This window comes from Theobroma cacao, chromosome 2 (genome assembly GCF_000208745.1).
Source record: "Theobroma cacao cultivar B97-61/B2 chromosome 2, Criollo_cocoa_genome_V2, whole genome shotgun sequence".
Classification (NCBI taxonomy): Eukaryota; Viridiplantae; Streptophyta; class Magnoliopsida; order Malvales; family Malvaceae; genus Theobroma; species Theobroma cacao.
The window spans coordinates 4,925,578-4,942,482 of NC_030851.1; the positions used below are offsets into that span (position 1 = coordinate 4,925,578).

The window sequence follows — 16,905 nt, forward strand, 5'->3', positions numbered from 1 at the left end:
CTTTTGAGTGACTGTAGCACCCACCCTTTACCAGGCCATGGCTGTTTCTCCGAAACAAAGAATAAGCCCGGTCAAGGTCTCTTTCTCATCTATCCAAGCATCATACATACGTACATACATACATACATGAGCATCATTCACAATGTTTTATGTATGCATGTATTTTTATACGTATGTATGCGATGGTACCATGCATGTTTTTGTAGGAGTATCCGGGTGTGTGACTGTTTTTTTGCTTCTTTCAGGTTAAGCGAAGGAGGCCACCCAAGTACAGGTTCTTTAGGAAAAAGCTTTCAGGGCTAGACAAAATGACTCCTAATCAAGTGAGCATCATATATCTCAGTTACCCTTTTTTTATTCTGTTCATTGTGCAGTTTCTTTCCCTTAATGTTGTAGACTGTGAAGTTACTAAGCAATACGATGATCTCATTGTTGAGTTTTGAAAGAAAAAAAATACCAACTTCCTAACTGAGATGGACACGGGATGCAGCAGCACCATCTGAATATCATGTCCTTTGACTGTTTTCTGCTTTTGAAAACAGGGAGTGTATAAAGGACTGGGTTTTTGTAAAGGAAACTGAAAAGGGCTGTTTAGTGAATCTGTAGAAAGTTAAAAGGACCCTTGTGCTTGATATTTTATTTAGTAAAACCAACTCTAGCTTCCTACAGGAATGATCCAGCTTCAATCATGTTATCCCATGCTGTTCCTAATGCGTTACTTTCGCATTTAAGCTTCCTTAAGGCAGTCTCTAGACCAAGTCTCAGACTCTTAGCAATGTGTATAGTTAACTGATACAGATATTTTGTGAATCTTTTGACAGTTCGTTTCTCTTGGAAAGGAGAAGGCCCAACGGTAGTTTAATTTATTTCGAAATACTTCTTTAAGTCTTTGAACATTCTGAAATTACATTGTATTCTGATGATGTTGCCTCTATAATTTCCTCTTAGCCATAAACGGAAGAGAGTTGATGACATGTATGAAAATGATGAAGTCAAGTCTGCTGTAACGGAACGAGCGGTGGAGGTTCAAACTAATCTATCATCTGAATTCCCTAGTCTGATTAAGTACATGCTCCCATCACATGTTACTGGAGGATTTTGGCTGGTATACCTCAGTTTTATCGATGCTTTTGTAATTTGGACTACGTCTGCATTAGAATATTGATCTATAGATGTTCAACTTTTCAAATGGCAGGGTCTTCCCAAGGACTTTTGCTTGAAGCATTTGCCAAAGGAGGACAGAATGATTGTTTTGGAAGATGAAGAGGGGAAAGAGTTTCAAGCAAAGTATTTGGTGGAAAAGACTGGTCTCAGTGGTGGATGGAGAGGGTTCTCCATTGCTCACAAATTACTGGAGGGAGATGTCTGTGTCTTTCATTTAATCAAACCCTCCAAATTGAAGGTAATTGTTTGAGGCATCTTATGCATTACATGTCTGGCATTTTATTTGATTCTCCTATGATTGTCTGTTTTAAATTGTTTTTTTGAAGAAATTCGATGGAAGGACAAATTGAATGTACCGAAACGCTGTCTGTTTGCTGTTCTGATCATAAATTTGCATGAGAAGTACATATTGCTAATTTTGCATGGTATAATTCTTGATTGTTTGGTTGAATTTTTAGACTTGGTCTTTCTTGAGAAGTAGAAGAGGCCAACTCAGGCTTTGTGTTCTGAGTATTGATATTCTGTTTCCAGTTATATTTTCACATGTTTAAGAGTGGATGAAATCTCCACATGTTTAAACCTTTAACCATCTGCTTGATTACCTGCATTCATTTAGGTGTACATTGTTAGAAGAGAAGGTTCAGATGAAATGAATGTTGCCCTTGGCCTTCTGAAATTAGAGTCTTCCACCCAACCAATGGACCTTGGCAAGTCATTTCTTTTCCCAGTAGCAATTTTTATCTTCTTTATCAATTGTAACTTTCTTGAGAATTATACCTTAATTAAGGTCTCTCAATGATCAGTGAAGGAACCCAAGATTTGTGAAGGAACAAGAGATGAGTCTTTGGGAAATTATGGGGTGGAGGAAAACAGGATTTGTGTAGAAACAACGGGTAAACCTTTGGAGGTCCTTCCACTGGGCATTTATCCAAAAACTATTCATAACAATGACCCGACACTCTCCAGCACTAGTTTGGGACCTACTCCATATCACTCTGAAAATGATAGCGAGGATCTTGGGTCTGAAGTTTTGGATGGAATCAGGTTGTCTGAATCCATTGTTGATTTTAAAGAAGTGAAAAGCATTGAGAACTTTAAAATTCTTGCAAATGGTTTAATCATAAATTCTGAGCTTGCCAAATATGTTCAAATGAAGTACTATGAGCTTTGTTGTAGTCAAAAGTCATTCCTTCATGATCATCTTCTCGAGGGACTCAACTATAAGTTGGTTGCTGGAGTTATTGCTGAGACCGTCAATATTGCTGATGCCATAAGAGCTGCCAAGCTTACAACCTCCCACCATAATTTTCTGACTTGGGACCAGACTTTGAAATCGTTTGAGGGGTTGGGCATGAAAGTTGGCATGTTACGCTCTCGATTGGATCGACTGATGAACCTTTCTTTGAAGGCAAAGAGACACCAAGAGGCTAGACTTGAACAAGTTCATGCAAAGGAGGAGAAGAGGAAACTTGAAGCCAAGCTTCTGGAAGTAACTGAGGCACTAAATAGGCTTGATATAGAGATAGGGTCATTGGAGGAGGAGAATGCTGACAGGCTTGAGATTCTGTTTCAAGAAAAGGCAAGTGCCCCTTGGTGATAGTGGGCACTTTGTGTTGGTGGCCTATGGTTTTTGTGCTGAAACATGAGCCTTTTGTTTTGGAAGAAAGTTCCATGTTTCATGGTGATCCATTTTCTGAAAGATCCCGGCTTTCATGCTTTGGTGAGTCTCTTTGTGGATCCCAGGCACAGCAGCAAATAGTATTTTGTGAAGAAGACATCAGTACATGTACTTATATTTTTGTGAGGGAGGTATTGTATATGGTCCTCAGAAGGGGATAGCTTATGAATTGCCATAAATCAAAAGTGTGTACTGTTGTATGTTTATAAATCAAAAGTGTCCAGTGTTTGATGTAATCATTCTGTTTTGCTCTCCATTTTCTTACTTTTGGAAGTGGATTTTTGTCCATTTGTTTAGACTTAAAGACAAATATCCATATCCTAGCAGCAGCAGCAGCAGCAAGGGGTTCAAACACTAAAACCAAATGTAGGATATCTATGCTTTTGTTCAACCCGAACAAAAATTCTTGAGTATTTTGTAAAAAGTTAGTAAAAGCAAAACATAGTCCTGCCATCCAAGGTGAGAAATTTCCACATGGCTACTTCAAATAGTGGCAGAGCCACTTTACCTCTGGACATTGCAAAATTTATGCTTCATAACACTTTTAAGTTATCCAAAATCCTAATTTCTCAATTCTAATTACAATGCTAATAAATCATTTTAGATATAATGTTTTAAAAAAATTCTAAATTATTTTTTAAAAAATTTAAATAAAATTTTTATTATTTTATTACGTTCTATCAAGTTTTTATATTTTTATTTTAGATCTAATCGACTAATTAACGTTTAAATGTGAAAAAATTACTTGATCAAAACATCATGTCGCATCTGTTTTTGTTACGACATAATAGCATGTCATATTAATATCATGTAACATAATTTTTGAATCAATTAATAGTAATAAAAATTTATTTGATTTAAAATAAAAATATAAAAACTTGATTGAACATAATATAAAAATAAAAATTTATTTAAAATTTTTTAAAATCATTTAAAAAAATTTGCAAGTGCTGTAACAATATATTAGTATCCATATAATTTTTTAAATTAGACATATTTACTTATTCATACTTCAAAATTTATCTTTTAAAATTTTTTATATTGAGAATTTTAAGTTTTCTTTTTTTTTTTAATAAAAAAAAGAATTTAAATTTTATTCTTTAAATAAAAAAATTATGTATCAATTAATAAATCAAATACCTAAATACATGTTGAGAATTTTAAATTTGTATTACTCATTTTACTCATTTTCAAATCTACTAATCTTTGTAAAAACTGACTACTCATTTTCAGTCGGGTCCTCAAAAAGCCTTTTGCCGCTGACATCAACATGGTTACATTTGAATTTCAAAACTCCGACCTAAAGAAACAAACCGCGCACGCTCAGACATCAAGACACCGTACTGTGCTCCTCTCCCTGACCAAAACCCCAGAAACAGAGCATTAAAGACTGGGTTTCCTTCCTGGGTCTAAACCATAAACCCAAAGGTCACCCCTTTTTTCAGTTTTCTCTTTTGGACAAGAAAAGAAGAGAACCCCTTTCAATCCATTTCTGTTTTCGATCAATCCTGTTCCATTTCCTGAATCCATCGGCTGAAACAGAGTGCCAAAGAAAATGGTGGCACCAAAGTCAACGTATGAACAGATGCGTAAAAGGAGATTGGAGGAGAACAAGAAGAGGATGGAAGAACTCAATCTCAAGAACCTCTCTCAGGCTTTGAAGAATACTAGCCCCAAGCCATCTCCTGTGAGTGTATGCACCCGTGTTTTTATTTGATGGGTTACATGTTATAATATGACTATCTATCTCCAAGGATTTTGAGTTTACATACACGCAGATGAAGCAGATGAAGCCCCGAACGCCTCGGCAACGAGTGGACTTAACAGCAGTGAGAAGGTCTAGCCGTGTTGCGGACAAGCCCAAACCGAACTACAAAGATGTAAGCTTTCTCTCTCTATTAGCAACAGGATTGAAATTTTTGAAAGGTGGAAGTGTTTCACATATATAGCAATACTCTGTTGATTGTTAATGTTGATGGCCCAATTTCTTGATGGTTGGCAGATCCCTCTTGAACCTTTGGAGAGACCCAGAAGGTTAAAAATGTTACTCAATATTCTTCTTTTGTTGTTGTGCGTGCGTTTGGCCATTCGTTAAGCTTCTAAGGTTGGCCCTGTCTGACACTTCATAGCTAGAGTTTACTTGCAGGAGCCACTCGCGGAGAAACCTGTGGGATCGAGTTTATGCTTCAGATGAAGAAAGAGCCTATGCAATTGAAAGAGCAGAACAACTTGAATCTACTTTAGAATCTGATTATCCAAGTTTTGTGAAGCCCATGCTCCAATCACACGTAACTGGGGGATTTTGGCTAGTAAGATGACTGCTCACTATCTTTTTGATTCTTTTGATTTTTGTTGTCCTTCCTACTAAAAAATATCATTACATGTATTTTGATTGCTATGTTCTAATAGGAAAATGAAATGGTATTAATTTGGCTTGCCTTGGTGATGAGATATTGTTTGTGACATGTTCAACAGGGTCTGCCAGTCCAATTTTGCAAGAAGCACCTGCCTGATGAAGACAAAATGATTAGTTTGGTGGATGAGACAGGAGAGGAGTTTCCAACCAAATACCTTGCTGAAAAAACGGGTCTTAGCGGTGGATGGAGAGGGTTTTCAGTTGATCACAATCTAGTTGATGGGGACGCTTTAGTATTCCAGCTTGTCACCCCTGCAGAATTTAAGGTGACTAACAAACTCAAACTTGAATTTTACGCCTCATTCATTTTAGCTCTTGTAGGAGCACCTTATATGTTGCTACTTTCTTGTAAATTAAGCTTGACGAATGAAATAAATGGTCTTGAGCTTTTAGTCTATGGATGTTTACTCTTCTATAAGTTATGTCAACCACTTTTTTTCCTTAGGTGTATATTATCAGGGCATACGAGTCAGAAGACAATGAAGATGGTGAACCTGGAGAAGATGACAAGGAGCCAGAACCAGATGTCAAGCCAGACGTCCAAGTTTTGGACAGAAGTGCAAAACGAATCCGAGCAAGTAACTACTTTCTGCTCCTCCTAAACCTTCAATTTGTAGAGCATGTTCTAGACTTTGTTTTTCCACCAAGCTCTTCAGTACAAAAGAGATTTGATAAACCAAGTCAATCAGGCTTACAATATCTTTAAAATCCCAGATTTTTTTTTTAATTTTTTTGGAACGATTGGGTTGGAAGTGTGAGCTGAATCTGAACCCTATTACTAAAGGACAAAGAGATACAGCTAAATGTTTGGAAAAATGCCGGAAATATTGATAAAGCATAAAATGTCACTCCCTTTTTGCATTTGAATAATTTGATATTTAAATGTTGGCACTCTGACTTTGAACTGGTTTTTGCAGGGAAGTAAAAGACGTTCTACAGCCGACACCTCATGTATGGCTGCGGAGAAGCGATGGGGGCAGAAGTGATAACAAAAAGTTTGAAAGCACACAAACATTCAGCTGAGGACTTGTACGGAAATTCGCCAGCTGCTTGACTGTTTTTGGATCTTTAAAGTGATCAAACACAAGATAGTTACTCAGGGATTACGAACCCAGACAAGGTGGGAAAATGATTGTCATTAGCTGATGACTAGTATGCATTTTGCACATATCTAATTAGGGATTGAAAAAGATTGGGTTTGGGTGAAATTATTTGCTTGATTCCACACATTATTTCTGAGTGGCTGCGCTTGACATTAATTAAAATATGAATGGACTGAGATTTAACAGTGATATGTTCGATGTATAATTAACCATGAAATTTCTCTGATATCCATACAATACAGAGAAAGGGCAGTAGTGAATGTGATTTAGGTGTTTGATAAACCAACTTTTTTCCCTTTCTATAAATCTCTTATTATAATCCTCTATCCATTTTATTGGAACACAATCCGGCTATATTTCCAATAGAATGTGTATATCTTGGTATGAGATGCAAAGAGTGTAATACAGCTCAATTTCTTCTCACGTGTATACTTATTTGAAGAATTGGGAGAGGCTTCACCCAGAAGGATGTTTTTTTCATCATCGTCACATCATAACTTAGCCATTTGCTGTTCAAAGGTCGGATCGATGCAAACAACCACCTGTTAGAAGTTTATAGTTACATAAACGCATTAAAGGCCTAGATGGTTTGCCTGAATGCTCATTTTAACAAGGATCAACTGAATAAACAAGCAAATACTGACCTTGCCTGCACTTTTACCCGAATGGAGATACTCAACAGCATCTGCAACAGAACGCAAGCCCAAAAATCTTTTCGGGTCTATTGCAACCTATTACAATTCAATTAAGAGCATGTAAGGAATTCAAATCACTGCAAGTAATCAATTCAAATGGTATCAAAGAAAAGAAAAATATGACTAAATAATGCATATATAACTGATCATTTAAATGATCTTATGCATCCTAAATAGATTGAAATTTAGACTGTAATTCATATTATTGAGGGAGAAGTATATCAAACATAAAACATGATATATATTACCTTAAGCTTTCCCGAAGAGTAAAGTTGAAATAGTCTATCCAGGTGTTCTTTCCATAAATGGCTATATTGTACCAGGAAAAAGCCAGCCTGAAAACAAAAACATTGTCAAAACAATCAAACCGCAAGATTTTCATGCCATGTGCTTCTCCCCAGCCCACTACCCCACACCCCTACCCTGAAAAGGAATAAGGTTCAAAGAAGACAATATGAGCTACAGTCTTAGTTGCTTCAATCACCAGAAAACGAAGAAAAGAATATTGCTCAATAAATTTTCCTAAGTCTATTTGGCTAACCCATGTTGGCATTTTTATAGTCTCAGAAGTTAGTGGGTCATTATTACAAGACCCTTTTTCTTGTGTAAAGGAATCATAACCAAAGGACAACTTCTAAACAGCTTAAAAGTTCATCATTTAGCAATTACATACCACAGTTTGGCTTTTAGACAAAAGCTTCTCAACAAGTCCAGGATAATTTGATGGCTTCCATCCATGCTCCCCTTGATACTATACAAAAATGAATTAGTTTGATAGGACTAAATAAGAAGTATAACATCAGGCCCCAAGAAAAACATCAGAAGCTATAAAAGTTGCATACATGAAGATTAACTAGATTGTATTGGGGTAAATTAACAATTCAGTAGTAACAATATTACGTAAGATTGGGCCTATAAAAAAATATATATTTTATGTAAGATTGGGAATGCATAGTTTGTTCAATTCTCTCACAAACACAACTAATATATCCATAGAGTGCAGAAGTGAAATAAATAAATCTGCACTCCAAATTCTTACAAATTTAATGTTTTTTTTAACAAATATCCATCTTTAAAATTACCAAAAAAAAATCAAATATGAGCTAAAGAGATAACACGCAAACTCGATATAAAATATGTTAAAAACTAAAAGCTATGTGTCAAAAGTTCTTTAAAAATTGTAAGCTCATTATAGGAAAACAACCTGAGATATCATTCCTATCACAATGAGTCGTCCATGGATAGCCAAAGCATTCAAGCATAAATCAAACATGTCCCCACCAACAGATTCGTAGACGATGTCCACCCCTTTAGGAAACTCCTTCTTGAGAACCTGGAAAACTACAAAGTCATAGATGTTCCTTCTGTGTTGAGATCAATCTCAAAAGTCGGGGCATGGATGATGATTGAAGGATAGCACCCAAGATCTTAGTCACGGAAAAGGTGTTGAGATCAATCTCAGAAGTCAGACCATGGATGATGATTAAAGGATGCAACCATTGGAGAACCAGCTAAGTAGACAACAATCCCTCTTAATTGAGAGTTCAAATACTTCAATTATATCATACAGAGACAATGAGATACAACAGTACTTAATGTTAAAAATCTTATAATCCAAAGTGATCGAGTTAAAACAGTTGCACTCATGTAATCAAATTTTATTCACTAAAATATTTCTTTGAATGAAACCAATGAAGTTAACTTCATCTTCCTAACCTGAATACCCCTGCCCCAAAAAAAGAAATAAGAAAAGAAAAAGGTAGAATGGTGAAAAAGGAAGAAAAATTTAAAATAAGAGTTTCAGATACGTACAGTTTTGATATCTTCAATTTTATAATCTATGACTCGATCAACACCCAATTCTTTCAAAAGCCTTGCCTTTTCTTTCCCTCCGCAAGTGGCAACAACTTTATTGCCTGCCAGTTTTGCAAGCTGCATATGTATTTATGATTAACATTTTTACTTACTGCCCAAAAAAGGTGGGGTTAGGAGCTTACAGAAGTGATATATCAAGGAAATAAAAGGCAATATTATGTTGAAAATACAATCATAAGACAACACTAAACTGAACAAGTACAGAACTACATTTGCCATAGAGGAAGGAATTATGATGGTCATATAAAATATGTGTTTGATGTTTTAGCAAATGAATGAAATATCATAATTCACTATGTATAAAACTAAGATAAGCATGAAAGTACAATAAGATAATAATAAAATAAAAAAGCTGCACTTTATTCAAACAAACAATAGGGAAAAAAATGAATTGATAATGTTTAGTCCAGATTAAAGTTGGCAACTGTCAAATACAGCTTATACAAATTCAAGTAATGAGAAATATCTTCTTGTTATTATACGAACCTGGACTGCAAATTGTCCAGTCCCTCCAGCAGCAGCAGTTACGAGGACAACTTTTCTGGATTCCATCTGACCAGCCTATAAGGTCAAAAAAAAGGAGATAGAAAAGGTTTCAGAGAAAAGAAAACAACTGAGGGCTACAACGTAGAGTTAGAAAAAAATGAACAAAGAAGAGAATATGGCCACAAAATCTTACAAGGGAGCAGAACTCAGACACATACAGAGACGTGATGAGGGAAAAAGGGGTCCATGAACGATAAGGGGGGTTGGGAGAATGGGAAACTTTACTTCTAAATAAGAAAAATTAGAACAATGAGGTACCTTGTCCAAAGCAATTGATGCTGTTAATCCTGAAGTAAGCATAGCAATAACTTCTGGGTCAGGTCTACCAATGGGAAGTATGTGCTTTGAAGGGACCTGTGTTTTGTTCAATATCCAATAATATTTATTAACTTAACAATTTAAATTAGTAGGTTCATGATTAAGTAGGAAAAGGTATGAAAAAAATATTGAAATAAGTTCATTATAAACATAATAAACAAACAAAAATGAACATTATACCGTTATGAATTCAGCATAACCTCCATAAGTCATGACTGCAGCAGGAGTTCCGACTTTCAAATCACTTACAGAATCTCCAACGGCAGCAATTATTCCCACTGCCTAGAACAACAAAATAACATGAAGTCAACTAGCTATCACATGCAGTGATGATTTTACAACTAATGAACCACAGGATATCAGCATAATTGAACTATATTACCAAATTAGCATTTTAAGTTAATATTTTTCCCACACCTCAAATCCGGCATCGAATGGAAGAAGGGAACTAAGGTCTTTATTGCTGCCTTGAAAATAACGACCTGAGCTAAAGTTCACCTGTGTGTAACATGTCATTCAAGTATATACATGTAAGTAGATAGCACATAATTATACATCAAAGAGCAGTCACTGACAAATTTATTTGAACAAAGGCAGAAAAATACTCAGCATAGTAATATTTACTAACGAACGGTAAGCTTAACCAAGAAAGAAGAAGAAAATCATGAGACTTGTTCTCTTTCATACCTCACCCATACCCTCACTGTCTTTGTAGGAAAAGAAAGATAAACCGAATTGTTTTTGTTATTTAATAATAAATGAGGATAAACAAGCGGTTTGCTAACCATTTTTCCTTCTTACTTTCCCAAGCTTTGATCCTTCAGATGCAAAGAACCCACAGCCACTAGTTCCAAGTAATCTGCTTTTCTCCCCTTGGCTTGAAAGTATCCCGAAATTAAGAAGGAATTCCTTTCTTTCATCCATCTCTTCTCTTTCATTTTCTTTTCAAAATGTCTACACCCACCGTACTCTCTCCAAATATATATCCTACATTCTCAAACTCAGTTAACCCTTTTCTTTAATCCACACAATCCAAGGCTATACTCTCAAGAACATGTTAAGATGCCAAATCTCTCCTTACAACATCTATCTACATGATTTTGGGTTATCCTCCAAGCCTCTAGACATTTCACTCTATTAAATTACTTGCTTAAAGGTGATTCCCCCATCCTTTGCTGTGCATGTCCTAGTCATTGCCATCTAAGCTGTGCTTTCAATATTTAGTCAATTGGTGTCATCTCTACCTTCTTACATATAGCTTCATTTCTTAAACAAGAGTCTTACACATCTCCAAATAAATTAGAAACGATGAGTGCACACAAACATTTAATTAAAAAAAGGGGAAAATAAAGGAAAAGGCAAAATTAAATTAATCATTTAAAGGATACTAAAAAGCTTACATCACTCGCGTTCACACCAGCATAAATGATTTTCAGAAGAACATGATCTGATTCAATAGGTAGTTTCAATGGAACACGTACTATATGAGTAGCATCACGAAAATGGTGACTCAAGGTATGCACAACTCTGAAGAAGAAGAGAAAAAAGGCACCGGTAAGTAGCTGTAAGAAACCAACAGACACATCCTACTTTTTACAATGATTACTGGTAATTAATAGAAAAGAAAGTTGACTGGAAAATATTTATGTAAGCTTACTTCTGTGAGTTAAGAGTTTGAGATTAATGATCAGATGTGGAAATCTTAAACAGTAGGACAAAAAATGATAAAAAACGTAATGCACTATTAGTTAATTGACCAAGGCCAAGGCCATAAGTTTGAAATTAATAAGCAGATGTGGAAATTTTAAATAGTAGGACAAATGATGAAAAAAGTAATGTATATTAGTTAAATGCTGTAAAAGCAGTTGACACTTGACAGTAGATAAGCTTACGTCATAAATGCCCCTCAGTATTCAGCCTGCCAAGGTAAATTTAGCAGTTCACCCTGTCTATACTTTCTATATTCCACAGACCTATCTTTCAAGATTTATTACATTTCACCTACCCATCTATTTTTATTCAAGATTTATTACACTTCACCTACCCACCTATCTTGTTCTTCCTGAATCTTTTTCTATCTTTTTACTGTTTTGCAGCTTTACTATTAGATTAGTGTAGACATCCAGAATGAGGAGGTATCAGATTTCAGGATGAACTGGAGGCAGTTGTTATAGTTTGCTGCCAATGACATTTGAGGGCAATAGAAGGAAAAGTGTTTTTACGATTTTCTTTTACACGAATGGTTCAGAATAAACATCATCTTCAGTAATTTGAGGAGTTCACAATTTCTAAAGACAAATGGGTTACTTAAAAATGGAAGGCCTTGGTAGCTGTCTCAATTGAAGCAGATCTTGATATTCAACCTACGCCAATAATAAAAGTAATCAAGTTCAAAAATGTCTACTAAATAAAAACTTCTAGATTCTTACATGTTATCCCAAAATTATACCTTTCTGCAACCATGCAAGAACCAAATCTAGAGGTTTTACGCTGGCCAACCCAAGAATTGTACTTAAATAACTCAAAACTGAAGCAATATGACATTTAACTTACACTTTCTCAAAACTCGGAGGAAGTTGGGTGCTTAAAGGAGCTTGTAATGAGATTTTTTTCCTGGAACTTGCGGAAGAACGCAACAAGTATTTTGCTTCTTCTATTGGAGTGGGCCAATACTCCATGCCTCTGCGATTTGTAATCCATAGGCAAGAACCAGCTCTGCTCTTATCCATGATAAGCTCCAAAGCACCTAGAAAAGCAAAGGTGCTTAGAAAATAGGAAATTAAGTTTTTCAGAAGTAGAGGAAGTAGAAGAAAACTTTTGAGGAACAAGACGTGATCTGACATGCAAAGCCTTGATTTTAATTTCATCGTTTATATAACTGAAACTTTGTCAACGACAAACCTCTGAAAAAGAAAATGACAAGCAAGTGGGACCTAACCCATAGTCTTTCTTTCGATCAGATAGAGCTCATCTTTGATTGGGTCTCAAATAAATGCACTGATAAACCCAAGGGGGAATACATTATTATGTTTTCAATTAATTAAAGCATCTTGCTTTTATACTTGTCATTGCATAAATAAGGAAGTAGAAAGGACTTGAAAAATTCTTAATCTGGAACACAAAATAAGAATTTCCTGACGCTCATTGCTCCAAATAAGATTTCACTGAACAGAGACTATTCCATAAAAGATACCTTTCACCACCATTTCCATTTGCACAAAGCCTCCCATTAGAGAAATAAATCTGTGGCCCAATTTTTCTCCCATCTCTGTTTGAACAAACTACATCCAAATTCAAAGGCAAGTTATATAATAGAAATAGTTTGTAGACATAATAACATCCTCCAATCCCGAAAGAACCCCCCCTCTCACCAAAAAAAAATATATACACTAGTAAAAACAAATCACTGATTATTTTTATGACATTTCAAGGAGTCTGTGCTAATTGAGAACGTCCAGAATTCTTAAAAATAGAGTTTTACCTCAGGGCAAAGAACATTGACGCGTATTCCCTGACGTTTGTAAGGAGCTAGTGATCTAGTAAACATGACAACACCAGCTGGAGAAACAAATATTTTAAGCAAATGATCAAATTACATAAATGTGTTACATGCAAGAATTATGTAGATAGATATCTTCTGCTTAGATCTTTATCCAGACCAACCCTTTCATAATTTATCCATTTGCCCTTTCATGGCAATAATCTCATTATCTCAGCAAATGGTATGAGAAAATATGAATTGGTGATAATTCCTAACCAATTTCCTTATAAATGCATTATTTAAAAATTAAAAGATATGTGGAATTATGTGTGTATAACGATGCAAAAGAAAGATTATAAGCTAACTTAAAAGATCACTGAAAACAGTCAAATTGAGGCAAAATGAACCCACAAACCTTTTGAGCCAGAGTAGATGGGGTCCACATACGCTGGATAAAGACCTGCAGCGGATCCCAGATTGATTATCACCCCTGGCTTTTGCAAAGCTTGCATAGTTTTAATCTGTTCAAAAACTCAAGACTATTATCCATTGCTGCACCTAGGACTGCTATCAAGGAAATTCCAGAAAGTCCGAGTTGAAGCATTACCGCAAGGCGTGTACAATCAACAACGGCGATGAGGTTGACATTAATTGTATGTCTCCATGTCTTGGTGCCATCAGTTTCATCCTTCTGGAATGGTACTGGATTACTGATGCCGGCGCTATTAATACAAATATCCAATCCTCCATATGTAGCCAAATGCTTCTCAAATGCAAGAGTTATATCTCCTATTCAAATAAGAAGCAAAAACTTATAAAAAAAAGGTATTGCAATTATCTGAAACAACCAAGCCTCTTAGCAGTTGAGAAAACGGAGATCAAATGGAACTTACTTGTGTTAGTAACGTCGCATTTCACAAAAATAGCAGATGGAAACCCTAAGTTTCCGTGGAATTTGGAATTCTCTTTCTCAACCAGAGATGCAACTTCCTTTCCTCTCTCTTCGGAGAAATCCACAACTGTCACGAATACTCCTTTCCCTGCCAAAGCTAAGCTCAAGGCTTTACCTGCACATAATTCAACACAAATTCAAATTAATTCATCTGCTTCACAATCTTAAGCGTAAGCAATTCAAAAGCTACTACAATAAATCACACCGATCAACTGATGAATTCTTGGAAGTTTATTTCCATCGAAGACAGTGAAATTAAAACTGCACATAAACTGAAATAATCAATTCTGGATAAAAATATGATCAAAGAAAGGAAAGCTTTGGAAAGTTTACCAATCCCGGAAGCAGCACCACTGACCAGAGCTGATAAGCCAGGTTTAAGCTCCATTTTTTTTTCTTTTTGGTTCTCTGTGATTCAGGGGTTCGTTGAATTATTGGAAAGAAACAGTCCTTCCCCAATTGTCAGTACTAGGATTGGATTTTGGTCCTTCCCTAAAGAAATATTATTCTATCTTGCTGTTATTGTTCTTCGAGGCATCGGCTATGAAAGCAAATATCATTACCATTCACCAAAACACAAAAAGACGAGGAAACGCCGGCCTTCTTGTCTTCGCATCTTGGATTTTGTCGAAAATGTGATGTAATTATCCGGACGAACCGATAGATTTGCCTAACCACGTTTCTCCGCGCGTGACATCCATGCGTTATGATTGGTGACTTCCACCTTGAGGTCACTTTGACCTTATTTCTAAAGTTATCAAAATCAATCATTAGATTAATTTGCAAATAAATAGAAGTAAATGGGTTATTTTTTAATTAATATTAAATTAAAATTCCTTCTCTTATTTTTTTAGCTTTTTTTAAAATAATTTAATAATAATTTATATTTTTAAAACTAAATATAAAATATTTTACATGAAAAATACAACTTTACATAATTAAATAAAAGCTAATATTAAAAAATTATTTAGATTATAATATAAACATGTCAAGATAAGAATAAAATTACATATCATCTTAAATAAAATGTGTAAGAAATGTTGTAATCAAATAAATTATAATGTTTAAATGCAATAAAATATAATAATAAAAATAAATTTATTAAATTAGTAATTTGTATGATAACATAGAAATTTATTTCATAAAATTTTAATGTAAATGTGTAAAATTAAAAATAAAAAGTCATATTACTTATCATAAAATAAAAAAATATTCTTTAATTTTTGTCTAAACAATTTTAAAGTAGTTTCTATCTCTCATTCTAGCTACTAAAAATTTTTACACAAAAAAATACTTTCACATGATTAAATAAAAATATTAATATTAAAAAAATAATATTTTTAAATTTTAATATAAACATATGAAAATAAAGATAAAGATACGTAAAATCTAGTATAAAATAAGTTTAAAATATATAATTAATTTAAAGAATTATAATTTATTTAAACGTTGCAATAAAAATAATCTCATTATTATTTAACATACATTAATAAAATATATTATAAAATTAAATTATTTTTAAAATCTTGTCATAAATGTGTAAAAATATAAATAAAAATCATATCATATACCGTAAAATAAAAAAATTAATATTCATTTTTTAATAATTTTAAAATAATAATAAAATAAATATATTTTAAATTTCAATTTATCTGTTAATCAATTTCATTTTTTATTTTTAAAATATTATTATTTTAAGATAATTATAACTTTACCGTGGCTGGTTATGATTACATCACGATGGACCCACATGCTTTTTCTCCTCTTTGGCAAGTGCAGCCCATGCCGTGCAATATGTAACTTGTCGTTTTACATTTTTAAATCGTTTTTGATGTGGGTTTTTGGAGGCTGGATTGCAGAATCTAACTATTGGTCCGTCTCGACATACCTTCCCTCCTGGGTCAGGCCCGCCCAGCTTGGATGTCCGACACTTGTGCCTATCATTGTCTTTAGAGGTTTAATACAATTATATTGAATTTCAAATACTATAATACATCTTTAACGCTAATAAATTCAAACCCATAAACAAAAGAGCAGTGAGGAATGCTAATTTGGGACCGTAGCTAGACACTCACCATTCTTCATATGTCTTCAATGAAACCGATTAAGTGTGGATTAAAAGCGATTAAGTGTGGATTAAAAGCGATTAGTGTCAACTATTAAAATTATTTACACCATTGTCACATTCATGGACCGTTTACAAAGTATCAAAACAATAATTAATAGTCACTTGCTACACCGTTGATCTTAACTATTACCAACAATATGTTACAATTTTAAATGATGTGAAATTCACATCCCAAATGCTTTATTTAAATTTTGTCCGCATAATACTTTAATTAATAAATTTAAAACAAAAAGGTGAGATATCAAAAATATTTGTCATTTTGCACTTGAATATTTATTTAAATAGTAGAATTCGAATCATCTTTTTTTAATTATAAAAAAAATTTATCATTATAAAAAATATACACAAATGATGAAAAGACATAATATATAAAAAAAATTTAAAATAAGTTCTAATTATTTTATTATATTCAATTAGGTTTTTGCATTTTAATTTTGAGCTAAAGAAGTTTTTATAATTAACGATTGATTAATTATCTTTAATTAAAACATAATTTATCATTTTACGTTATGTAATGTTAATATGTTATACTTTTTACTTTCAACATTA

The 16,905-nt window shown here is 34.0% G+C and overlaps 3 protein-coding genes across 7 annotated transcripts; 2 read left to right on the forward strand and 1 right to left on the reverse strand.

Annotated features, from left to right (window-relative positions):
- Positions 38 to 3,045, forward strand: LOC18607917 (B3 domain-containing protein Os01g0234100). Its single transcript, XM_018114850.1, has 7 exons — positions 38 to 76; positions 246 to 323; positions 822 to 853; positions 949 to 1,105; positions 1,196 to 1,402; positions 1,781 to 1,891; positions 2,072 to 3,045. The coding sequence occupies exons 1-7, from the start codon at positions 38 to 40 to the stop codon at positions 2,759 to 2,761; spliced, it is 1,314 nt and encodes a 437-aa protein (XP_017970339.1). The 3' UTR covers positions 2,762 to 3,045.
- On the forward strand, positions 4,141 to 6,550 carry LOC18607918 (B3 domain-containing protein At3g19184). Of its 4 annotated transcripts, none has more exons than XM_018115952.1 (7): positions 4,141 to 4,535; positions 4,621 to 4,722; positions 4,845 to 4,876; positions 4,989 to 5,151; positions 5,318 to 5,524; positions 5,704 to 5,836; positions 6,176 to 6,550. In XM_018115952.1, the coding sequence occupies exons 1-7, from the start codon at positions 4,398 to 4,400 to the stop codon at positions 6,181 to 6,183; spliced, it is 783 nt and encodes a 260-aa protein (XP_017971441.1). In that variant the 5' UTR covers positions 4,141 to 4,397; the 3' UTR covers positions 6,184 to 6,550. The 4 variants fall into 4 exon arrangements, with proteins under 4 accessions (XP_017971441.1, XP_017971442.1, XP_017971443.1 ...); XM_018115953.1 differs by having other exon boundaries at positions 4,630 to 4,722; XM_018115954.1 differs by having other exon boundaries at positions 4,141 to 4,529; positions 4,630 to 4,722.
- LOC18607919 (zinc-binding alcohol dehydrogenase domain-containing protein 2) lies at positions 6,553 to 14,923 on the reverse strand. Of its 2 annotated transcripts, XM_007042335.2 has the most exons (18): positions 14,562 to 14,922; positions 14,170 to 14,343; positions 13,884 to 14,065; positions 13,692 to 13,797; positions 13,277 to 13,353; positions 12,989 to 13,076; positions 12,349 to 12,541; positions 11,196 to 11,322; positions 10,213 to 10,293; positions 9,976 to 10,077; positions 9,736 to 9,831; positions 9,418 to 9,492; positions 8,869 to 8,988; positions 8,261 to 8,389; positions 7,730 to 7,807; positions 7,305 to 7,391; positions 7,006 to 7,092; positions 6,553 to 6,903 (listed from the first exon to the last, which is right to left on the reverse strand). In XM_007042335.2, exons 1-18 carry the CDS (start codon positions 14,614 to 14,616, stop codon positions 6,853 to 6,855), a joined length of 1,908 nt encoding a protein of 635 aa, XP_007042397.2. In that variant the 5' UTR covers positions 14,617 to 14,922; the 3' UTR covers positions 6,553 to 6,852. The 2 variants fall into 2 exon arrangements, with proteins under 2 accessions (XP_007042397.2, XP_017971440.1); XM_018115951.1 differs by lacking the exon at positions 8,869 to 8,988 and having other exon boundaries at positions 6,567 to 6,903; positions 14,562 to 14,923.